Source organism: Vipera berus (genome assembly GCF_964194415.1).
Source record: "Vipera berus genome assembly, chromosome: 2".
NCBI lineage: Eukaryota > Metazoa > Chordata > Lepidosauria > Squamata > Viperidae > Vipera > Vipera berus.
In genome coordinates, this window is record NC_138203.1 from 90,825,960 (window position 1) to 90,852,667 (window position 26,708).

The following is a 26,708-nucleotide window of genomic DNA, read 5'->3' on the forward strand; positions in this document are numbered from 1 at the left end:
CATGCATATGTTTGTTCCCCTTCCTTCCACCCTTCCTAGTAGGACTGGTAGAAACTGAAAATTTCTGCAAATCCTCCTCCTTCTCCTCCTCTCCCCCCAAAAAAGAATTGGAAGGAATATACATCTTTCTTCATATAGTAGGGTGAATGATTGGAGAAGGAGAAGCTAACCCTTCTGTCTGAACAGCCACTAGATGATAGCAGATTAGCAGATGTCAGTGTCACTTCATATCTCTGTAGCTTCAAAATCTAGCGCTTCATATGTCTGTAACATCAATATTTTTTCCCCAGATTCTGGAATGATAGAACTTGGGATGGACAGACAGTTGCAGATCTTTGTCTGAAAAACTGGCCAGACCAGAATGGAGTGGCTGGACTCACTGAGCACAATGTGTTTGTTCCACATATGGAGCTCAGCGTGTCTTCCATTCCACGCACAGCTCTGAACAGTCAACAGTTGCTGCTCAGTTCCTTTATAGTCCAATTTAAAGCATCATTTCTTCTTTCCTGAATATTTTATGTAGATTTTAATTTTTGGGGAAAAAAAATTGCTCTCCAGGAGGGAAGGGAGTAATCAGTGGTTGCTCCTGTCTTTCATTATCCCTTTGTCTTTGTTCACTCCTAGCCCATTTCACAACCTGATTTAGCCATTTTCATAACCTTTGAAGGGATTTATAGCATTAATCTGTTTCTCTTTTAAATATATTGTGTTTCAAGTGTTCAGGCTGTGGGTTTTTTTTTAATTAAGGCACTTTACCATCGCGTGAGGCACTTTGCATGCTAGCCAAAAATACTTAAGAAAAATCGTATTTTTATTATCAAGACTGTGATCCAGACGGTCCTGGATCTTTGGTAATTAATAAGAGAGGTTGAATGTTTCATTTTCCAAATGTGAACTTCACTAGATAATGTCACATCTCTCTCTCTCTCTGTGTCTTTCTCTCTCTCTTTCTCCCTCTGATATAACAGAGGTTGAAAGCAGACACAAAAAATCCTTTTGTTTTGGAACTGACTTTTACTGTGACTCTCTTCTTGACTGTGTAATAAGATGATTTCTCTTTTGTTCCTCAGTCATTTCCAAAAGGGATGCATGTACTTCAAGATGATCCACTGTCTCCTTTCTCATTATTATCTTTTCTTTGTTTAAAAAAATATATAGAGTATTTTTTCAGGAAAAATATTTAATTTAATATTTAATAGGTTTAATATTGGTATTTTTACATGATTCGATGAATAAATGCTCTACAAATACATCTATTTTACTTTAAAAAAATTATATTAAAAATATAAATCTTTTATATTTTTTCCATAAATATAAACTGTGCAAACAAAACTTCTTTTTGAGGGGTCCTCATGATTTTGGGGGGCCTGAGAGCAAAGCAGGTTTAAGAAGCAGTGACTTAAGTCAACTCTGGTTGATTTCCAAGCCCAGAGAAGATCAGTCAGGTCACACCACCAGATGAGACACTCTATGTACTACATAATTCTACATCCTTCACCATTTTTGATAGGGGAATCAGATAGCTTCCAGGACATAAAAGGAAGCAGGATGACACAATATCTGAACCTGTGTTACAGGGAATTCTATATGATGGGTGGTGGTGATAAATAAATAAAAGTATCAGGAATAGACTGCCCACTACAATCAATCTTCCCCCAGGGTGTAACTTTAAGAGTCACTGTGGAATTACCCATTTTTGAATTTTTATTGCAATCTAATGATCTGTCGAAACTATTATGCTTCTGCTGCCTGCTAGGGGAAAAAAAAGAGCATTGCTGCTCATTTCTATATATCAAGGGTTGAGTGGAGTTGCACACATTCTTAGAGAATAAATCCAGAATGAGGGCAAGCTCTTCTTCTGTGCATCAAGTAAAAATGCTCCTAATAATCTCTTGTTTCTTCTTGACAGTGCTGAAATTTATTCTTCAGCAACTGTCAAGTCACACTTTTAAACAGAGATTTTTTCCCCGGAGAGTCATAAGTAGCGCTATGCTAGTTCAGGCCCACCTAGTCTATTATGCTACTCCCACAGCAGCAAGCCAGATGTTCAGCCACACTATTTTCTTCACAGCTACCAATCTGAGGCCAAATTAAGAGGACTTTAAATGAATCTTTGCCTTTAACACGCCAGCATTTTTAGCAAGCATTTTTAAGTGCACTGCTTGGAGCCGGTGAAGTTGATAAATATTAATATTGACATCCATAGAAGATGTCTTTTCTTAGCAAATGCCAACTTGAAAAGAGATATTCTGAGAAACACAGCAAGGGAAGTAAAATTCACCACCACCAGATTTTTAACTAATTATCAACCTCCTTCCAACCAATACTATTTTTACATTTAATGTAAGGATACATTCAATACATATCTAATTTTGTATGTAGAAAAAAACCCAGCACCTGATTCCTAATTATATTCTAATGTTGCCAGAACCAAACTGGCACTGGGACGAGAGATGTACTCTTCCGAGCTTTCAGACTCTTCCTGGAGCCTATCCTTATGGAACTTCTCTCTATCAAAATGTGTGCTTTGGGCTATTCTATGTGTTGTATTTATGTGGTGCCTTCCTATTGTTTGTTTGGTGTATTTATGGCCGTGTTTGGTTATGGTTTCCTTGTGCTGTCAAGTCCTCCGCTCCTAAGGACCTGATAAGCTAGTAGTAAATCTGCACACCTGTTTGACTGATCAGTACTATGTAGTATTTCTCATAGATAAAGCACCCTCAATTTTCTCAACTGAAAAGTAATCTGTTTCCTGTACCATTAGTTCCCAAGCTTGGCAACTTTAAGACCTGTGGACTTCAGCCTGCCTGGCTGGGGAATTCTGGGAGTTTATTTATTTATTTATTTAATTTAATTTGTATACCGCCCTTCTCCCGAAGGACTCAGGGCGGTGTACAAGGCAATAAATACTAAAAATACAGAATACAAAAATTAAAAACAGGTTAAACCATTGTGCCCGAATACAATAAATTACTTAAAAACAGTAATTAAAACCCCAAACCCATCAGACCAGCCCGGCTTGTTCAAATAAATAAGTTTTTAGATCACGTCGGAAGGAGCGAAGGTCGGGAGCCGTCTGGAGCTCAACCGGTAAACGATTCCAGAGATCAGGTGCACCCACAGATAACGCCCTCCCCCTGGGGGCCACCATCCGGCATTCTCTGACCGGTGGCACCCTGAGGAGGCCCTCTTTGTGGGAGCACACTGGGCGGAGGGAAGTTGACGCCGGCCGCAGGTGCTCCCTTAGGTACTCCGGACCCATGCCATGTAGGGTTTTATAGGTCATTACCAGCACCTTGAATCTCACCCGGAAGGCAACTGGAAGCCAATGCAGCTCACGGAGCAGAGGTGTAACATAGGAGTATCGGGAGACCCCCAACACAACTTGCGCGGCTGCATTCTGCACCAGTTGGAGCCTCTGAGTGGTCCTCAAGGGCAGCCCCATGTAGAGAGCGTTGCAGTAGTCCACAGGTCTTAAAGTTGCCAAGGTTGGGGACCCCTGCTGTAGACCATTCCTCTACTAACAGAGAAATTGGCACGCTTGATTTGATTGATCAATGGCCTGGAAGATATGAACGGCTGCAGGAATTGGGTTTGGCTAGTCCAGGGGTAGGCAACCTCAGCTCTTTTATGACTCATGGACTTCAACTCCCAGAATTCCTGAGCCAGCTTGGCTGGCTCAGAAATTCTGGGAGTTGAAGTCTATGAGTCATAAAAGAGCCGAGGTTGCCTACCCCTGGGCTAGTCTAAAGAAAAGAAGAAATAGGGGAGACATGATAGCAGTGTTCCAGTATTTGAGGGCTGCCACAAAGAAGAGGGGGTCAAATTATTCTCCAAAGCACCAGTGGGCAGGACAAGAAACAATGGTTGGAAACTGATCAAAGAGAGAAGCAACCTGGAATTAAGGATAAACTTCCTGACAGTGAGGACAATTAACCAGTGGAACAGCTTGCCTTCAGAAATCGTGGGGACTCCATCACTGGAGATTTTTAAAAAGAGGCTAGACAGTCACTTGTCTGAAATGGTATAGGTTCTCCTGCTTGAGCAGGGGGCTGGACTAGAAGACCTCCAAGGTCCCTTCCAGCTCTATTCTATTCTAAATTTGCTAGTGTCACTACTCTGGAATTTGTAAGTAGCTTTTCTGGTGCAAAATACTGTATTTCACCTAACTTAAGAATGTTACTACATATCCTAGTGATGTGCTCCTAATGCAATAAGCTTTTTGATTCTGGAAATTGGGCCACCAATCTTCTCTGAAATCACTTCCCAAACAACAGTGACAGATAACAGTCTTAATTGGTGTTTGTGTCCATTTTGATTCTCCACAATGTTGATCTTGAGCTCATTTACCATCCTTTGTTGCTTTAGATCCTTATCTGAATTTAGATTGTTTTCTTTTTGCTGCTGCGTAGTTTTAGTTCACTTGCCATATAATTGCCAGGATACACCATTTTTTAGAAGCTCAGAGGAAAGGATCTTTTTCAAATCTTTTCCTAGCCGGATGCCTTCTTACTGGTTATACTGAGGAATATGGAAAATTATCATTTCATGACATCTAGAGAGGCATGAATTAATGAAAGCTATCCACTTGAACATCGGATGCATTTATTTATTTGATTTATATTTCACTTTTTCTTCAGGAGCTCAAGGAGACTTAGAAAAAAACTCTAGGTCGGTGAAAGTGAAGATAAATGACTGACCAAATTTCCAAGGCTGAAAGTGAACTTGGATCCTGGTCTTCCTAGCTGTAGTATAGAGTTCAACCATTATACCACGCTGACTTTCAAAGGCCTTAAGAAGATTTTAAATGGGATCTAAGGCTTAAAAACCCATAAGATATGGGTTACAGGTCCTACCTCCAAGGGAATGTTGACAGGAGGCATTTCATTCTTGGTCATGACTGACCCCTGTTCGTCTGGAATCGTTTACCTTGGAAATAAGGAGAGACCTATCCCTTTTTAAGGTTTGGAAAAGCGTTGAGGAGTTGACTCTTTTGTAGGGTCTTTGAGAATGGAATTGAAGTATAATTACATGCTCCCAAAAGAATAGAGGCACCATGATATAGCATAGAAGATACCAAGTTTTTAAACTCTAGAAAGAATAACTTTGCATTTTGAAATCTATCAAATGTTGTCATTTTTAGGACATCTCAATAAAAATCATACATCCATGAAATTAATTTTCTTTCCCAGAATTATGAGATATTACAGGAGATTTCAACAATGTGACTTTGCAATACTGTTTCCAGTCTTCCCTCTGTACTAGTTCCCTTAAAAATACGTAATATTTTGAAGTTGATTACCAGGGCTGATAGAAAAATTACCCCAATAAAATGGTTTGCCCCAATGAAGCTAGTAGACCCTTGGTGTTACAGTTTCTTTTCTCCACCAAGAAATTTCTTGACTATAATTTAAAATTGAAAGTTAAAAAAAAGTCATTGTAGAAGAAAGCAGAGGCATATGACTCCCATTGTTAAAACAAGCTACATAACAACCTTATCTATATGTTCAGCGGATAGTAGAGTAGCCTCTCTCTTGAAAAAGTTAAGCAGGGTTAGAATGCTTAGACCCATCTGCAAATACCTGGACTGTGTTGTAGACTAGGCATTAAAAACAAAAACAAAACAAAACCAAACTAAGATAATCAGTACAATACTGTTTCCAGGATAAGGCTTCTACTTTGAATCTGCATCAATTCTGCAAGAAATTTAATTTTGCTACAATTTTGATTTTTTTTTGATTGCCCATCCAATTCTAAATAAATATAAAGATTAGAAACTCACTGTTTTATTTTTAAATGAAATATGGGGTCATTGTGTTTGAAATTTAATGCATTTTAAAGTCAACCAGGCTATCAATTAGTCTATAAACAGAGTATTTGGCTAGGAATGGGTCAAATCACACCTGGATTATGAAATATCTGGAAAACTATGCATCCACTATTTCCTTTCAGCCCAAGCTAAAAGGTGTTACAGTAGGGCAACCAAGACAAGGGGAGATCATGCCAATTTATTCTGAACTATTTATACGATGGCCAAGAAAAAAAAAGATAAGATAAGATGACCGTTATTGTCATTTCTTTTTACTGTGGGCACAACGGCACACATCAAAAATGAAATTTAGTTGCCCGCTCTCAAAGTGAACACATACATGACACACACCTAACATACTATATACAACATATGTATAGACCCAAACCCTTACATATACATAACAAATAAATATTAAATACTGTCCATCTTGAAAATATAACGGAAGGAGGAAACTTGAGAGTTCACAAGGTTAATGCTGTATGGAATGAAACTATGGCTGAATCTGGATGTTCTGCTATGGATACCACGAAGCCTCCTCCCAGAAGGTAACAAGGAAAAAAAGCCAGTTTGGTTAAGACATCCAGTTAGAAAGCAGGAGACCCATGAGTTCTAGTCCTGCTTTAGGCATGAGCCAACTGAGTGACCTTGGGCCTGTCACTTTCTCTGAGAAGGAAGGAAGGAAGGAAGGAAGGAAGGAAGGAAGGAAGGAAGGAAGGAAGGAAGGAAGGAAGGAAGGAAGGAAGGAAAAATTACAATATTGAAATAATTATACCAGGCTGAAATCTTTTCCTTCGAGGATTAAGAATTTTGGACATTACAATGATGTTTTCCTATTTGGTCATCATTATATATCTATTCTAAAGAGTCAGTTTGGTGTAGGGTTTAATTGCACTAGGCTGGAAACCCAGAGACGGTGAGTTTTATTTATGCCTTCGGCACAAAGCCGGCTGAATGACTTTGGGCCAGTCACTTTCTCTCAGCCCTAGAAAGAAGGCAAGCGCCCACCACTTCTGAAAAACCTTGCCAAAGAAACTGCAGGGATTTCTCTTGAAAGTGAACACTATTTTGGAAGCTTCATAGGTTAGCTTTCCAGGATTCCAGCTCTCCCCAAGTCCAGCCAGCATGGCTAGGATTGAAAGATGTTTCTGTTGAAGAGCTCCTATGACTTCTTTAGCTATAGTAGCCAGCATCCATTTCTTCTTCTGCACTTTCTCAAGCAGAAAGACCTCCTTCGTCATCTGAATTTTTTTTGCCTTTCTTTGCAGTTTTTTTGGAAGGCACCAACACATTCTGGCCACAGCAATCTTGGACAAAGACGGTTTTTTAAGCTTCCTAGGTCAAAAAGTCACTTTAATACTTCAGCACAGATTGCTCCCTCACTTGATAGCTCATGGGGGACTTTATTTCTGAGTCATACCAGCCATCTGCCAGCCCCATACTATCCATGTCGTGGAGCACTATGAAAAGATTAGCATTGGTTCAAATAAAATTAATAAATCCCACAAATCCTTACCACTAAAATGTAGATTATTTCAGGTGGATTTTGCCTAGCAAGAGACAAGAAAGTAAAAAAACAACAATAACAATTAAAGTAATGAATGCACTACTTTCAGTAAGTTTGGTGACTGCATTTTCTAGTCTGATTTCACATTAAAGATGCTGTTTTGTAATATCGCTTATTACTATTCCGGAATGCAAATTTACCAAGATTTCTTTTTCTGTCTCATATTCACATATGATGTAGACACTCATGTTTATTCACACCTGTGTGCGTGCTCTCTCTCTCTCTCTTTCTCTCTCTCTCTCTCTCTCACTAAATAAAATCGGAACAATAAAACTTTCTCTAAATAAAAATAAAATAAATTTTACAAGGTGAACTAATTCAGTAAGCTGCCAAATTTGGGGACTCTTTTCTCCTACCCCAGTTTAAAGCATTATAATACATAGTTATGACTTATCTTCTCTGCACAGGTAGTCCTCGACTTACGACCACAAGTGAGCTCAAAATTTATGTAGCTAAAGTGAGACCCGTGGTAAGTGAGCTTGGCCCCATTTTACGACTTTTCACACCACATTTGTTAAGTGAACCATTGTGGTTGTTAGATCACGTGACCTTGGGCCACAGCAACAGTCATAAATATGAACCAGTTGCCAAATATCTGAACTTTGATCACGTGATCATGGGGATGCTGCATGTTCTGTACCAGCCTGCTACAGGCCCTGCAGCAAAAGCAGGGACGACCCCTTTACAAACGGCAAGAGGCTGGAATAAAGCCTGCCAAATTTATTCACATAAAACAAGAGCAAGACAAGACACCAACCATAAAACACGAGCTAAGACGCAGGAACAATCCAAGCGGTTGCCTTCAGCAAACCAGCCCTCCCACACATTCCCCTTAAATACAGTTCAGGGCGTGGCCTCTCTGTGCCTCCTTCCGAGGTGCCCCATTGCCTCCCTCTGTTTACTCCTGACTGACTGCCTCCTGCGTCGGGCGTCCTTGAACAGGGCCAGCTGTGGGTCATCTTCATCCACGCTGTCAGGATCACACAGCTGGGTCTGCATCGTGACCAGATGAGAGGGGCCTTGCTGGGGGCTCTCATCAAGCTGTCCAATCCCCTCAGCAAGCTCTTCAACACCCCCCTCCTCCTCCTCTGAGTCGCCCGACCCAACTCCCGAACCCACAGGCTGACCCTGAATCACAACACTGCAAAAGTTGTAACTGAGAAAAACGGGCCACAAGTCACATTTCTTTCAGTGCCATTGTAACTTTGAACGGTCACTAAATGAACTGTTGTAAGTCAAGGACCACCTGTATTTATTATCACACTTATACCATGATTTCCTTCTAGGAGCATTGGTGTCTCCTCTTATTTTATGGTCACACAAGAAAGCTTGCATTGACAAATTGTGACAGTGCAAAGTCACTCAGGGAGCTTCATTGTCGAAAGGAACATCCACACTGCAATCATTATGTTTTAGCATGCCTTGCTATAATTTTCACTATGCAAAAGAGCTGAACTGGAAGAAAAATGACAGGACAGTCCAATTTGCACAACACAGTTCTCATTAAAATGAATCACCTTATATATGAACGGGGATAAAAATAATCTGTGTTTGTTTCCCAAACACCTTTGGATTTGCATTCAGCTCACTTACTTTTCATTTGTTCTTGTCAGTCAAAGAAGATCAAGGGTAAATCTCACTGAAATGGGCACACTTCCTCCACCATTTTGTGATAATAGGCACAATGAAGAAAAGATTGCATTATACTATGAGTATTCTCACCCCCCCTCCTTCTTCATCCCATTAACTACCATTTGCAGGTAGAGATAGTGCTCTGGTTTGCTTCCCGATTCAAAATTGTACCCCAAAATTGGCTCAATATTTGCGTTACTTTAATTATAGGATAAAGTCAACAGACCAAAAATACAAATTGTAATTCTCTTCCTTGATAAAACTGAGATGCACTAGAAAAAGCCTTCAGACAGGAGTTTGAAGAAAAGTGGAATCCCTTCAATGTTGCAAGATCAAATAAAAATGATATATTTTTTTTAAAAAAACTCCTGGCACCATGGATGATTGTCAAAGACACAGGTCGGCAACCCGTGGCTCTGGAGCCGCATGCGGCTCTTTGAGCCATCTCCTGCGGCTTCCAGTCGCCTGGTGCGCACGCACCTCTTCGAATGGGCAGTGGTGCACGCGCACCTCTCCGAATGGAGAGTGGCACCGCCCGTTCCGAGAGGTGCGCGCGCACGTCTCCGAACGGGCGGAGGTGCGTGCGCACCTCTCCAAACCTTTGGAGAGGTGCACGTGCACCTCCGCCCTAACGGGCAGTGGCGCTGCTTGTTGGGAAAGCTGCCGCGGCCCGTTTGCACAGCTGCCATGTTCGTCCATGTTTGACAAGCACGGCAGGTCTCCCAACGGGCAGCGGCGGTTTGGAGAGTGCGCCCGCACCTCTCCAAACCGCCGCCGTCCCGTTCGGAGGTCTGCCGCGCTCGTCAAACATGAACGAATGCGTCAGGTCTCCGAACAGGATGGTGGCGGTTTGTAGAGCGCACGCGCACCTCTCCAAACCGCCACCGTCCCGTTTGGAGGTCTGCCGCGCTCGTCAAATATGAACGAACGCGGCAGGTCTCCAAATGGGACGGCGGCGGTTTGGAGAGGTGCGCACACACTCTCGAAACTGCTACCGTCTTCTTTGCACAGCTGCTGCGTTCGTCCGTGTTTCTTTCAAACGCAGAGGAATGCAGCAGCTCTGCAAATGGGGCGGCGGACGTTTGGAGAGCTGCGCAGCTCCCCATACCTCCGCCTCCACGTTTGAAGAGCTGCTGCATTCATCAAACGCAGAGGTTTGGAGGTCCCGGGAGAGGGGGAGGGCGCTCGGGTGGCTCCGGCGGTGCCCGGGCTGAAGGCGCCGCAGCAACCTAGTGCCCGTCACCTGCGAGTCCGTCCCTCCACTCCCCCGCGTAAGCTGGCGGCACTGGGCAGCGACAGGTGCGTGCAGCTCAGAATGCGGTGCAGGCATAGGGGTAGTGTATTTTTTTGCTTGTTCTGCGCATGCGCATGCATGCCCACATGCGCGTGCACATTTTGCGGCTCCCACTTTTTTGTGTGTATGACGGAACCGGTTCCGAGTGGCTCTTTTGCTGTTTTGGGTTGCTGACCCCTGGTCAAAGAGATAGCAGTGTAGGCCGCCTATTCTCTTTGCCAATGTAAAAAAATGTCTCTTTGCCAATGTAAAAAAATGTCTTCCGGTGGCTGCGCGGCGCCGGAGACAGCCTTCCCGGGCTGCCCGCGGCTCAGCTGAGTGATTTTCGCCCGAAACAGCGCCGACCAGCTGTTCGGGCGAATTTGAAGCCCCCTCCTCGGGAGAAGAGGAGGGGGTGAGGCCCCAGGTAGGGGTCGAGTTCTCCGGGGCCGCCTGAGCTTGCAGCTTGGGCGGCTGAAGGATCGAACTCCCCCGTAGCCTGGGTCGCTCCCAGCTGGCCAGCGCCTCTGCTCCTGATTTCATGGAGCAGAGCCAGGCGTTTGCGACCACCCCTGCCTGAAGGAAGGACTATGGATTAAAAGGAGCAGGCAGAGCGGTACAAGAGGAAAAGGTGAAGAGGATTATTTTATTTTACTCTCGAGCTTGATGGACTTTTTTAAACTTTAAGTGAAAGTGCGTCACAATTGAAAGTTAAAGATGGCGGCTAAACCTCCCCCTAAAACTCTTCAGAGTGGTGGATCTTCTCCGGTGCAACAATCATCATTACAGGCGTTGCACCCTCCTGATGTATTGACACCGAAGGATTTACGAGATGCTTTGGATAAACATGCCCAGGTACTTTTGGAATCAATTAATCAATCAATTGGTGATAAATTTGCACAGATGGAGGAGAAATTGAAGATGTATCTGAATCATTAGCCTAAATGTTGGAGGTGCGGTGATGAAGACGTAATATATTTTCATATATGGTGGACTTGTAAAAAGGTTAAGGCTTTTTGGATAAAAGTCTGGTGGAACATACTAAGTTGATGTTGAATTTAATTACGGCAGCAAGACTTTTGATAGGTTAGTACTGGAAAGAGGAACTGCCGACCATAGAAGAGTGGGCTTTAGAGGTTTCCGACTTGGTTGAAATGGCGAAGATTTCGGCCTATTTGCAAGATTACTTGCAGGAACGCTATATTATGGAAGGGAGAGAATGGTTTGAGTTTATCCAGAATAAGTATAGGGTTAAGAAGTTTTATATTTGAATAAGGCTTCTTTCTTTGTTTCTTTTTCTATATTAGTTTTTTTATATATATTTAATATTACTAAGGTTTGTTTTATCCTATATAAGCTAGAGAGTGATAGATTTTAGAGTTTATGGTTGTTAGTATATGGTTGTTTATGATTGTTTTTTTATACATACCTTGTATTTAGCTCTGGGAAGTCGGGGGGGGAGGGGGGGAGGGGGGGAGGAAGGGGGGAGGGAGAAGGGTGGGGGAGGGGGGATTTTCTAAGGGAAAAATTGTATGTTAAAACTTTTCAATAAAAAAAAAATGTCTGTGTGAAAAGTGTTATTTAGCCAACTGTAGCACTACAGTGTAACTTAGCAAGCCCTGCATTGCAAATTTTTCTACTTAGCAAGCTTTGTGAATTGCCTCATTGCATCCCTCTTACCTGCTTCTCATCAGAATTCCAACTTAGGATAAAAAGGACAACACCAGCTCCCTAATCTCACACATGCTAAAGGGGCGCGGGACAATAACTGCCTAATAAAAGCAATATTCTTATAAACATTTGTTGTTGTTGTTAGCTGCGAAGTCGTGTCCGACCCATCGCGACCCTATGGACAACATTCCTCCAGGCCTTCCTGTCCTCTACCATCTTCTGGAGTCCATTTAAGCTCACGCCTACTGCTTCAGTGACTCCATCCAGCCACCTCATTCTCTGTCCTCCCCTTCTTCTATTGCCCTCGGTCTTTCCCAGCATTAGGCTCTTCTCCAGTGAGTCCTTCCTTCTCATTAGGTGGCCAAAGTATTTGAGTTTTAGCTTCAGGATCTGGCCTTCTAAAGAGCAGTCAGGATTGATCTCCTCTAGGACTGACCGGTTTGATCGCCTTGCAGTCCAAGGGACTCGCAGGAGTCTTCTCCAGCACCATAGTTCAAAGGCCTCAATTCTTTGGCGCTCAGCCTTTCTTATGGTCCAACTTTCACAGCCATACATTGCAACTGGGAAGACCATAGCCTTGACTATACGCACTTTTGTTGACAGGGTGGTGTCTCTGCTTTTTAGTGTGCTGTCTAGATTTGCCATGGCTTTCCTCCCAAGGAGCGTCTTTTAATTTCTTGGCTACAGTCCCCATCTGCAGTGATCTTGGAGCCCAGGAAAATAAAATCTGTCACTACCTCCATTTCTTCCCCATCTATTTGCCAGGAATTGAGAGGGCCAGATGCCATGATCTTGGTTTTCTTAATGTTAAGTTTCAACCCAAGTTTTGCACTCTCCTTCTTCACCTGCAACAAGAGGCTCTTTAGTTCTTCTTCACTTTCTGCCATTAGAGTGGTATCATCTGCGTATCTTAGGTTGTTGATATTTCTTCCGGCAATCTTAATTCCAACTTTTGATTCATCTAGCCCTGCCTTTCTCATGATGTGCTCTGCATATAAGTTAAATAGGCAGGGCGACAGTATACAGCCTTGCCGGACTCCTTTCCCAATTTTGAACCAATTAGTGGTTCCGTGTCCAGTTCTCACTGTTGCTTCTTGACCCGCATATAGGTTTCTCAAGAGACAAATAAGATGGTCTGGTACTCCCATCTCTTTAAGAACTTGCCACAGTTTGTTATGATCCACACAATCAAAGGCTTTAGCATAGTCAATGAAGCAGAAGTAGATGTTTTTCTGGAACTCCCTAGCTTTCTCCATGATCCAGCGTATGTTGGCAATTTGATCTCTAGTTCCTCTGCCTCTTCGAAATCCTGCCTGTACTTCTGGTAGTTCTCGATCCACATACTGCTGAAGTCTAGCTTGTAGGATTTTAAGCATGACTTTGCTAGCATGAGAAATGAGTGCAATGGTGCGATAGTTTGAACATTCTTTGGCATTGCCTTTTTTTGGAATTGGAATGTAAACTGATCTTTTCCAATCCTGTGGCCACTGTTGAGTTTTCCAAATTTGCTGGCAAATTGAGTGTAGCACTTTTACTGCATTGTCTTTTAAGATTTTGAATAGCTCAGCTGGAATACTGTCACCTCCACTAGCTTTGTTGTTGCTCAGCTTTTCTAAGGCCCACTTCACTTCACATTCTAGGATGTCTGGCTCGAGGTCAGTGACCACCTCATTGTGATTATCAGGGACGTTAAGCTCATTCTTGTATAGTTCTTCTGTGTAATTTTGCCACCTCTTCTTAATCTCTTCTGCCTCTGTTAGGTCCCTGCCATTTTGGTCCTTTATCATGCCCATTTTTGCATTAAACGTTCCCTTCATCTCTCCAATTTTCTTGAAAAGATCTCTGGTCCTCCCTATTCTATTGTTTTCTTCTATTTCTTTGCACTGTTCATTTAAGAAGGCATTCTTATCTCTTCTAGCTATTCTCTGGAATTCTGCATTCAATTGGGCGTATCTTTCTTTTTCTCCCTTGCCTTTCGCTTCCCTCTTTTTCTCAGCTATTTGCAAAGCTTCCTCAGACAGCCATTTTGCTTTCTTGCATTTCTTTTTCTTTGGGATGGTTTTGGTTGCTACCTGTTGTACAATGTCGCGAACCTCTGTCCATAGTTCTTCAGGCACTCTGTCTATCAGATCTAATTCCTTAAATCTATTTGTCACCTCTACTGTATATTCGACAGGGATATGATTTAATTCATACCTGAGTGGCCTAGTGCTTTTCCCTACTTTCTTCAGTTTAAGCCTAAACTTTGCAAGGAGAAGCTCATGGTCTGAGCCACAGTCAGCTCCTGGTCTTGTTTTTACTGACTGTATAGAGCTTCTCCATCTTTGGCTGCAGAGCATATAGTCAATCTGATTTCTGTGTTGACCGTCTGGTGATGTCCATGTGTAGAGCCGTCTCTTGGGTTGTTGGAAAAGAGTGTTTGCTATGACCATCGTATTCTCTTGACAAAATTCTATCAGCCTGTGCCCTGCTTCATTTTGTACTCCAAGGCCAAACTTGCCTGTTATTCCGGTTATCTTTTGGCTTCCTACTTTAGCATTCCAATCCCCCATGATGATAAGGACATCGTTTTTTGGTGTTAGTTCTATAAGGTGCTGTAGGGCTTCATAAAACCGGTCAATTTCATCCTCTTCAGCACTGGTGGTTGGGGCATAGACTTGGACTACTGTGATATTGAATGGTTTGCCTTGGATTCGAACTGAGATCATTCTGTCATTTTGAGGATTGTATCCCAGTATTGCTTTTCCTACTCTTTTATTGACTATGAAGGCTACTCCATTTCTTCTGAGGGATTCTTGCCCGCAGTAGTATACCTGATGGTCATCTGAATTAAATTCACCCATTCCTGTCCATTTTAGTTCACTGATGCCTAAGATGTCGATGTTCAGTCTTGTCATCTCTTGTTTGACCACGTCCAGCTTTCCTTGATTCATGGATCTTACATTCCAGGTTTCTATGGAGAAAAAATCTTTACAGCATCGGACTTTCCTTTCACCACCAGACACATCCACAGCTGAGCGTCCTTTCGGCTTTGGCCCAGTCGCTTCATTCTTTCTGGCGCTACTAGTACTAGCCCTCTGCTCTTCCCCAGTAGCATATTGGACGCCTTCCGACCTGAGGGGCTCATCTTCCAGCGTCATATCGTTTTGCCTTTTGGTACTGTCCATAGGGTTTTCATGGCAAAGATACTGGAGTGGGTTGCCATTTCCTTCTCCAGTGGATCACGTTTTGTCAGAACTCTCTGCTATGAACTTTCAGTCTTGGGTGGCCCTGCACGGCATAGCTCATAGCTTCATTGAATTACGCAAGCCCCTTCGCCACGACAAGGCAGTAATCCATGAAGGGGCTTATAAACATACTCTTAGTAAAAAAAAGGTCACTTATTTGGGTTCCGAGTTATTGATCAGGTATATCATCAGATCATTGGCTCTGTCTTCCCTAAATATATCATTGGCAGAGATTCGACTTTCTTTTTTATGATCAAATCCCTGAGATGTGTGCTACCAAGGCATCTCCAAGTTTTCTTATTTATATTTATATTTTCTTTCTTGTATGAAATGAAAAACAAGACCAGGAGCTGACTGTGGCTCAGACCATGAGCTTCTTGTTGCAAAGTTTAGGCTTAAATTAAAGAAAGTAGGGAAAAGCGCTAGGCCAGTCAGGTATGAATTAAATCATATCCCTGTTGAATATACAGTAGAGGTGACAAATAGATTTAAGGAATTAGATCTGATAGACAGAGTGCCTGAAGAACTATGGACAGAGGTTCGCAACATTGTACAACAGGTAGCAACCAAAACCATCCCAAAGAAAAAGAAATGCAAGAAAGCAAAATGGCTGTCTGAGGAAGCTTTGCAAATAGCTGAGGAAAGGAGGGAAGCGAAAGGCAAGGGAGAAAAAGAAAGATACGCCCAATTAAATGCAGAATTCCAAAGAATAGCTAGAAGAGATAAGAATGCCTTCTTAAATGAACAATGCAAAGAAATAGAAGAAAACAATAGAATAGGGAGGACCAGAGATCTTTTCAAGAAAATTGGAGAGATGAAGGGAACGTTTAATGCAAAAATGGGCATGATAAAGGACCAAAATGGCAGGGACCTAACAGAGGCAGAAGAGATTAAGAAGAGGTGGCAAAATTACACAGAAGAACTATACAAGAATGAGCTTAACATCCCAGATAATCACAATGAGGTGGTCACTGACCTCGAGCCAGACATCCTAGAATGTGAAGTGAAGTGGGCCTTAGAAAAGCTGAGCAACAACAAAGCTAGTGGAGGTGACAGTATTCCAGCTGAGCTATTCAAAATCTTAAAAGATGATGCAGTAAAAGTGCTACACTCAATTTGCCAGCAAATTTGGAAAACTCAACAGTGGCCACAAGATTGGAAAAGATCAGTTTACATTCCAATTCCAAAGAAAGGCAGTGCCAAAGAATGTTCAAACTATCGCACCATTGCACTCATTTCTCATGCTAGTAAAGTTATGCTTAAAATTCTACAAGCTAGACTCCAGCAGCATGTGGATCGAGAACTACCAGAAGTACAGGCAGGATTTTGAAGAGGCAGAGGAACTAGAGATCAAATTGCTAACATACGCTGGATCATGGAGAAAGCTAGAGAGTTCCAGAAAAACATCTACTTCTGCTTCATTGACTATGCTAAAGCCTTTGATTGTGTGGATCATAACAAACTGTGGCAAGTTCTTAAAGAGATGGGCATACCAGACCATCTTATTTGTCTCTTGAGAAACCTATATGCGGGCCAAGAAGCAACAGTGAGAACTGGACACGGAACCACTGATTGGTTCAAAATTGGGAAAGGAGTCCGGCAAGGCTGTATACTGTCGCCTTGCCTATTTAACTTATATGCAGAGCACATCATGAGAAAGGCAGGGCTAGATGAATCAAAAGTTGGAATTAAGATTGCCGGAAGAAACATCAACAACCTAAGATATGCAGATGATACCACTCTAATGGCAGAAAGTGAAGAGGAACTAAAGAGCCTCTTGTTGCGAGTGAAGAAGGAGAGTGCAAAAGTTGGCTTGAAACTAAACATTAAGAAAACCAAGATCATGGCATCCGGCCCTCTCAATTCCTGGCAAATAGATGGGGAAGAAATGGAGGTAGTGACAGATTTTATTTTCCTGGGCTCCAAGATCACTGCAGATGGGGACTGTAGCCAAGAAATTAAAAGACGCTTGCTCCTTGGGATGAAAGCCATGGCAAATCTAGACAGCACACTAAAAAGCAGAGACATCACCCTGTCAACAAAAGTGCGTATAGTCAAGGCTATGGTCTTCCCAGTTGCAATGTATGGCAGTGAAAGTTGGACCATAAGAAAGGCTGAGCGCCAAAGAATTGAAGCCTTTGAACTATGGTGCTGGAGAAGACTCCTGCGAGTTCCTTGGACTGCAAGGCGATCAAACCGGTCAGTCCTAGAGGAGATCAACCCTGACTGCTCTTTAGAAGGCCAGATCCTGAAGCTAAAACTCAAATACTTTGGCCACCTAATGAGAAGGAAGGACTCACTGGAGAAGAGCCTAATGCTGGGAAAGATTGAGGGCAATAGAAGAACGGGACGACAGAGAATGAGGTGGCTGGATGGAGTCACTGAAGCAGTAGGCGTGAGCTTAAATGGACTCCAGAAGATGGTAGAGGACAGGAAGGCCTGGAGGAACATTGTCCATAGGGTCGCGATGGGTCGGACACGACTTCGCAACTAACAACAACAACATGAAATGATGACAAAAGGCCTTAGACAATCTGAACCTCAGCATACAAGCAAACCTCTAAGAAAGAGCTGTACAATTATTAGTTCCAGGAGATGGATCACTCCACTGCCTAAAGACCATTTGCCTTGTGTAACGTTTAACAAATTTGATGGTTTCTAATTTGAATTCTGTTGTTTAAGTCTGTTTAATAAAATTTCGTGTTAAGGTTCCAGCAAAAGCAGCAAGAGCTTGGTTTGTAATAAAAGAAATTCAAATAATTATAATATACAGGTCTGAAACACACACACAAAAAGACTCTGTTAAAGATACCCCAGTGAGGTTAAGAGAGGAACAAGAATCTGTTAACTTTCTCTTGGTTTTGCATTCTTTGTTGACTGTATGGTTTTTGCTAGGCTGTCTCAAGAATTCTTTTGGCATTAGTGAAAACAGCTGTTTACACTTGCAATACTGATTAAGAATGGACCTTTTATACACCACACACTGAAATTTAATCATTTTCCTAATCTACTATTCTAACTGCTGCATCATGAAACTGGGAGTAGCAGAGCTGTGTAGCAGAGGGCGCCTTTCCAATTGCTTTTTAATCATAAAACTGTATTTAAAATAGGAGAACATAAGTCGTTGATATTTTTTTATAATACCTCTAGATTGCTTACAATGCTAACACACTCTTAAAATTTCATATCATATTGGGGAGTTCTACAATCCTTTTTTAAGAATATTTAAGCATATTACTTGACATGATGGCTTAAAGTTCCTGAAAAAGCATTTTAAATTTTTATGTTAAAAACCACCCATGGCTGCTATGGTTTAATTTTGTTATGTAATAGGTTAAATACAGAATGAGTTCTGGGTAATAAAAAAAAACGCTCTGCATATTTGTTTGTTTTTAAAAATAAAAGCCAGTTCATCTGGATGTTGGCTAAATTCCTATACTGTAAGCTTTGGCATGCTTGTAATGTTAAATCCCTGTAATTTATTGGTAATATAGGAATCTTACATCTCATGAATAAATGGGATGATATTGGTACTTTTCACCACCATTATTTTCATACTTATGCTGGCGTAGGAAGCTCATGTGATCTACCGGTTTCATCCTGCTAAAACCTGCCATGTGAACATGGCATGCATTTATGTATTGGGTCTTTTATTTACCTACAAAACATTTTTAGACCACCAGTGGAAAAAAAAATCCTCATTATTTTCTGTACATACAGTATCTGTACTATACAACACTCCCTAGGCTATGTATGTTCTTGGCACCTGTTCCAAATATATTCATGTTTGCGTTCAGTTTTCCATAATAGCCTAACAGTTGTAATTGTCTTATCAGATGTAAGTAGTCACTTCTCAATGCACCTTTCCCAGAGGTGTTTCTTTTTCTATTTGGTTTTTGAGCTGGGAGATGCTTCAGGATGGAAATCAGGGAATAATTACACTCCCACGTATAATGAGAGACTCTGATTTGATGGAATACATCAGGTTGCTTCAAAAGAAACGTCCTGAGCACTGAAGAGGTGATGCCTTTTTTATTCCTAGATCAAACCCTTGCATATTGCCAGGGGGCAAAATGAAAGACAGACAGGGTTGGGAAAGCCATCAGATCACCAAGCTTACATGATGTAAAGATAAAAGCAGTGCTGGGATCCAGCTGGTTCATACCACTTCGGCAGAACCCGTAGCTAATTTTTTCTTGCCCAGGCCCAGAACGGACTTCCGGAAGCGGTATCCACACAGAGAACCAACCGGTTGTTCACATATTTGAATCCCACCACTGGATAAAAGTATCTGCTCTCTCTCTCTCTCTCTCTCTCCCTCCCTCTCCCTCTCTCCCTCCCCATCTGATTAACAATTGGGATTATTTCTTTTATGAAGCAACACAATTTACAGGCGAGTCCGATGAGATGTAAAACACATGCAGCAACAGCAGTGAAACCAGTTGCAAGTGTAACATAAGCAGAAGAAGCACAACTGATCTCTTATCTGCTACTTCCCAGATATTCTGGGAATCCCCAAAATATTGCTTTGTGTAAAACAGATTCCCCCTGCCCCAGCTTGCTCCTTTATCAGTGCTCAACAAGCAGGACAGCTAGGAAATTGCCCTATCTTTTCTCTGCCTAGACAAAGAGATAATAGACCATTAGCTCTCACTAAAGAACCTTTCCAAAGATTTTTGGTGAAGCTGTTTTTTCTAACCTATTGCTACCTCTAAGAACTCCCTTTTAAGGGTCCTGTAGTCACTATTCAGAGTAGACTGGATGGAGCTGAGCATTTACTGGCCAGATGCCCTTCCTGATGCCAATACGGAGTTTGCAGCAGATATTTTTTCTTTGCACCCTGATAGAGAAACATCTGCTGCTACCTAGGATTGAACTCTCAACCTTCCTAGTGGGAGGTGAGCATCTTCACCACTAGACTACCCTATTGCTCTCTCTATCTCAGTTCTTTCCATTGTGTTTATATGCTGCCATTTACATACATAGCCAGTTTCCAGTACCAAAACGAAGGCTTCATGGCAGTCATAAATGTTTCACTGAAATAACACCAACTGTACCACAAACTTAAATCTTTGTGCATAGAAAACACCAACACACCCGAAATTCAAGAAAATCACCAATCACATTTCCAGCCCACAGCGTCAGGGTAATCTAGCAGCAGCGTGGATTCCCAAACTTTTGTCCCAAAGAACCAGCCTCAAAAGCTGATTTTCTTCTTCTTCTACAGCTTTGAGTATCATCTTGACCACTTGACTAGGTCATGTTAAGCCATTCTTTGAAATAGATACCTTGACCCAACATGCTTGTTGAGGAATTCTGGGAGCTGAATTCCACACATCCTAAAGTTCCTGAGGTTGAGAAACATTGGCTTAGCCCAATCTGTAGATCAGCTGACGCAACTTTCTCAAGTGCTTTTGCTCCAGCTAATTTCTGTGATGCAGGCTGAGACTCAACTTGGTCAAGATATTCAGCTTCTGAATCCCAATCCCAATCCCAATTCCAATCCCAATCCCTAACCCTAACCCTCCTAATATACTACTTGAACTATGATTTTACTTACTGTATGATAAAATCAGTCCTCAAACATACAAGTAAAGATAGAGAGGAGAAAGGAAATGAAATACTTGCAATTCTGGAATGGGAAATCCAGCATAGAAACAAGTCTATGAATTCTTCCATACAATAAACTTTTGCTTGTTCAACCCTCTCTGTTCTGGTGCTCTTCAGGTATGCTGCATTACAACACCAAGCCTTCTCAAGCAGCATGCCTCCATACAGGCTGAAGTTGACACCCAATGTCTCTGGAGGTAAGATGATAGTGAAGAATAGAGATGCAAACCTGGCTCTAAAAATCTAAACCACCATTAGATAACAGGAAGGAACTAGCGGGCTTTGTCCCTGCGTGATGCATCCATAGATCATCTATGATTTCAGCCAGATATGGTAACTCTACACAAGCATGTCCTATGCTAGAGGTTACTTATTTATTGAGGGGGGGGCAACATCATACTTTTGGAGGTGATTCTAAGACAGGGGTCTTCAAACTTGGCCCTTTTATGACTTGTGGACTTCAACTCCCAGAATTCCTCAGCCAGGCACACTGACTGAGTAATTCTGGGAGTTGAAGTCCACAAGTCATAAAAGGGCCATGTTTGAAGACCCCTGTTCTAAGAGTTGCAGCCAATAGGACCAGGTCACATTAGCATGCAAGTTACCCTTTTCAGCATTTTTCTGGTTTATTTATGAATGTGATGAATGAACAATATTTAACAGATGAGGTTAATGTTCAAATTCTACTTCATCAATCTGAATTGGAGTAACATTTATATAAAAAAATAGCAAAAGGCTACTCCACAGATGTTCCTCTAGTTTGCTGCCCAGCTGCAACAGCGAGATGGTGAGTGGTCTGCAAATAAGCAGTTCATGGCTTCTATCCAGCTGCTGGTCATTCTTCTCCTAAAGGAGTAACAATCCACAAATGGCATTTTTCCCATTAGGGGAAAGCACATGCTGGAGGTACTTTTTTCCCCCACCAGTGTTGTTCCTTCACCTAAGGCAGGGGTAGGCAACCTCGGCTCTTTTATGACTCATGGACTTCAACTCCCAGAATTCCTGAGTCAGCTATGCTGAATTCTGGGAGTTGAAGTCCATGAGTCATAAAAGAGCCGAGGTTGCCTACCCCTGACCTAAGGAATACACTGTATTTAGCCAGCAAACACTAATAGAGTTCAAAGAAGAGAGGGGGAAATTTGTCGTAGCCTATTAAGAAGGGGACAACAGTCACCCACTGCCTTCCCAGTTAATTAAATCCATCAGGGCAGGGAGGGGAGAAAGCCATTAATTTGAGAGGCCTGGATTTTCCTCCTGCTGTTTCATCACTGCATTGGCCAAGAATTGGAACATTTCTAAGTACTGTAAGAAATTGCCCTTCTCCTGCCTTCCACTGGAGTGGAAAGAGCCCCTTCTGGTTTAGAAACAGAGAAAGGTAAGAAACAGTTCACATAAAATAAAAAAAAGGATTTAAAAAATAACAACTGACTTAAGAAATGAAAACACTTTTTTTTAAAAAAAAGGGAGAAAGAAATATTGTCAGGTTACATCACCAGCAAAAGAATATCAAACTGCTGCAGGGGTCGATATATTTTAGAGCGATCCAGTTCCTTAAAAACGAGGATATTTACAATCCATGATAGGATGAAGAGTTATCAATGGGTCTTGAGCGAAGCAGGGCATAGCGGTTCTGTTTGTTTAATAAAATCTGTCTACCACCTGAAACCAACCAGGCTGTAGGCAGTTTCCCAAATTTACATAGTAAAAATGGAACACGAAATCCGAATACTAATTAACTGGAAGGAAAAGGATGAGATCACGGAATTATGGAAAATGGTGCCTCTGAGTACATTAATCTCCAAATGCCCTCTGGAAGAAGCTCATTTCCTCTAGGGCTGGCCCAAAGAGAATGCCTGGCCCAAAGTCATCCAGCTGGCTTTGGGCTAAAGATGGGACTACAACTCACTTGAGCTGTGGTGGCGCAGTGGTTAGAATGAAGTACTGCAGACTAATTCTGCTGACTGCCGGCTGCCAGCAGTTCAGCAGTTCGAATCTCACTGGCTCAAGGTTGGCTCAGCCTTCCATGCTTCCAAGGTTGGTAAAATGAGGACCCAGATTGTTGGGGGCAATATGCTGACTCTGTAAACTGCTTAGAGAGGGATACGAAGTGCTGTGAAGTGATATATAAGTCTAGGTGCTATTGCTATTGCTACAACTCACAATCTGTTTCTAGCCTGACACCTTAACCACAACTCACAATCTGTTTCTAACCTGACACCTTAACCACTGCACTAAACTAGGTCTCAACAGAGAGGGTGTAGCTAACATTACCAGACCACGTCCAGTTGCCAGTGTACTGTGTGGCATAATGACGCATAATGACCTGAATATGTGAATGAAAGGCCCTTCCTTACCTTGGGGTCGTGTATTCCAGACAATTCTTCATAGATTTTCTCTCCCACCATGACAGCAGCCAGATTAGCAGTGTATGTGGAGAGACAAAATAAACAAAAAATGGCCCAGAGATTCATTAGGAACCTTCCTGTCCAGCACTTTGGAGGTTTGATGGCAGCTGTCCTCCCAAACAAGATGGCGTAACAGACATTCAAAGCCGAGGAAAAGGAGAAAACCTTATCCCTGTTTCTACCCCTTGGGGTCATTCCAAAGGGGCTCTTCCATTCATACAGAGTCAGGAAGATTGCAGTGATGTGTAGAGCTACAAAGATGCCCAGCCACATGGTCCAGTGGAGCGGCCACATAAATGCTCCAATAGGAGCAGCCGTGTCTTTGCTCCTCACCAGGATGCCCAAACTGGTGGAAAAAAAAGGGCTGGTGAAATCAATCACTTGGCTACGGGCTGTGTTGATGCTGAAGGATGTCACAGCCATGTGGGCTGTCCCAGCCAGAAGATCACCAACCAATCCTGTCCACTGGCCATTTTTCAAACCACCATATTTCCCATCACCGACGATATACAGGTCAAAATCAAAGTTCATATCTTCAGCCAACTTTTCTAATAGGTCTATGCAGTAGCCGTAACAACACTGCTTAAATTTGGTGGGCATTGTGTCGTTGCCTCCTTGAAGACTTTCAAAAAGAGCATCCAGCATAGCTGAATCATTGGTCAAGGGATCCAGGCAGAGCTGTCCTGCAGGACACAATCCTTCATCGTCCACAGTCCTGGTGAATACAAAGGGATGTTCAATGAGTGTCACCACCCTCAGATGTAGCCTAGTTGGATGCTGGTTGTGATTCTTGTGCCTCTGAGCCTGCTCTGGCCAGATCCCATAATCCATGACAACCTTGCCTTCTTGCCAACTCCCCAAGCGAGTCCACATTGGGTTCCCAACAGGGTCATGCTGAAGATTCCAAATGAAGAATTTGTTTTCTGAACTAATGATGGAAGAGCCTTTTACTTTGATGTGGCCACTGAGCCCATGGAACGTAGTGTTGGCTAAAAACCTGTAGGACAAAAGGAAGATGTTATGAGCAGATATTCAGAGGACAGAACTTTTCAACATCTTTTGAAACTCAGATTTCAAGTAGAGCCTTGGTGGAGCAGTGGGCTAATGCCTCCTTAAGTAACACCAGCTGCCTGCAATTATTGCAGGTTCGCATCCCACCAGGCTCAAGGTTGACTCAGCCTTCCATCCTTCCGAGGTAGGTAAAATGAGGACCCAGATTGTTGGGGGCAATTAAGCTGACTTTGTAATAATGCCACTTGGGGGGTGTATGAAAGCCCTAATAAGCAGGCATATACATAGAATGAAGGCTACTGCTAAGCTTGTAAGCCGCCCTGAGTCTTTGGAGAAGGGCGGGATATAAATGGAATTAAAATAAAATAAAAAAATAAATAAGATTGTTCTTCCCCCCTTAACACATTTATGTTTTTTCTTCAAAGGCGACAAGGCCAACTCAGATACCTCTTTGGGATGAACAAGATACATGACTGCGCTTCCACCTGCAGCTCTCATAGCACAACGAGAGGCCTACATTGTAAGATTTTTCAAACCCATAATAGGCAAGAAAGTCCCATGCTTTGGGAACTATATGAACATATGTGTACATTTTGAAGGTCTTGGAATGAAAAGGGCATTTTTAAAAAAATATGTCTGCCTTGTACCTTGTGGGTTTTTTTTGGAGTGGGGTGGGGTTCATTCAAGGTTGAAATTTACAATGTTTCTGAGGCAAAATCACAACTTCAACAGGATTCAGAATCAGAAACAAACTGAAATACAGACATGTTCTAGAGTTCTAGCTTAGCTTGGCCTGCCTACTCTTCCTGCCTCTGATGGTGTTCTGTATGGGCCTACAATCAAAATGCAGCAATCCTCAGATCCAAGGAAAGAAATATTTTGCGTATGTGTTTGGATGAAGAGTAGGAGTAGAACCTGCTTACCCAAATGCCTTGCCATCTGAGCTATAGATACTGGGTGTCCTCTGTGTTTATAATATTTTTCAAATTGTATATGTTAATAAGTAGTAATTTTGTTTGGCCAACAAAGTGACCATTTCAAAATATTATATAGACTTGGTTTTGTTTTCACGAGACGTAGTATAGCTGTTCCTTTCCTTCTGTGTTGGTTAAAATATAAGAACCTCCTTCTCTCCCACTAGCTTTATTTATGGGGATTTCTCAATGGGTTATTGATTTATTTCAGGATGAAATAAACAAGAAAACAAGGTTCATTTGAACACATTTGCACAAAAGGAAACCTCCAAAGAATGAATGGAGATGAATGCAACCATCTATGGCAAGGGTAGGCAACCTTGGACTTCAACTCCCAGAATTCCTGAGCCAGCATGGCTGGCTCAGGAATTCTGGGAGCTGAAGTCCACGAGTCATAAAAGAGCCAAGGTTGCCTACCCCTGATCTATGGCCATGTCATTCAGGCTAATTTAAGAGGTTGGGGAGGTGGAGTTTACTTACACTCGGAGGTAGCAGCGCAGATAAACAGCAACTGGGTTAAAAAATCTCCTGCTGAAGGAGAACTTTTGTGCCCAAAGTACATTTAGTCAGCTTCTTTATTTGTATTTGCCATACTGTTATTCCAATTAAATTCACGACTGCTGTTTGCTGTTGATTATGAGCAGATTTTTAATGAATGTAAATGTTTCTCTTTCTGTATATACATATTTCTCCTGAATTGTTTTGGCTGCCTAATTTGGTGAAATGTTCTTTGTTAAGATGAGGTTATTTCTTCCACTTGCTGGCAATTCTTCTCTATTTCGAGCACCATTTCTTATTTTTGGTGAGTGTATTTGGGGATACCCATTTATTTCCCCACTCTGCACACTAATGCTGCATTCTGGGATTCATTCGTTTGCAGAGTCTCTGAACAGCTGTGGTTAGTCCTTGACTTACAACAATGGTCATGTTTTAGTGACTGTTCAATATTACAATGGCACACTTATGGCTGTTGTAGCATCCCCATGGTCATGTGATCAAAATTCAGCCATTTGGCAACTGACTCATACTTATGACGGTTGCAGTGTCTCGGGGTCATGTGATCGTCTTTTGCAATCTTCTGGCAAGCAAGGAAGCCAGATTCATTTAACAACTGCAGTGATAGTATAAATGAACTCAATCCCACTCCTTTTCAGCATGAAATGACTATTTGCAATGAGGCAGAGTTACTCCTAATCACTTCTTCCTGAAAATTTGAACTTTTATGGTGTGCATTTGTCATATTCATACTTTGTTAGTGTATGGTGAAAGCAATTTAGCTATGTGACTAAAAGAACGGCCCATAGTCCTTCATAGTCATAAGCTCATTACTGTTTGCATTTTTGTGGACACTGAAATATTGACGGTTCAAAGGGGTCGCAATAATAAACTTCCAGTGGTAGGTTAATTAAATTGTTCTGTACTCATTAGCCTGGTAACTTGCTAATTCTGTCTTTATCTCCCAAAGTTTAGTCGAGAATGAGAAAAATGAGAATTGGCAACAGTCAAATCGCATATGGGGCTTTAATTAC

At 42.1% G+C, this 26,708-nt stretch overlaps 1 protein-coding gene across 1 annotated transcript in view; it reads right to left on the bottom strand.

Moving 5' to 3' along the window:
- The window catches only part of GRIN3A (glutamate ionotropic receptor NMDA type subunit 3A), a gene marked incomplete at both ends in the record, with an annotated part of 129,286 nt that overhangs the window by 37,646 nt on the left and 64,932 nt on the right, over nt 1-26,708 (bottom strand). The window contains one exon of the mRNA XM_081316206.1: nt 23,144-24,191. Within this exon, the coding sequence (XP_081172332.1) occupies nt 23,144-24,191 (1,048 nt within the window). The remainder of the gene's footprint in view (nt 1-23,143; nt 24,192-26,708) is intronic.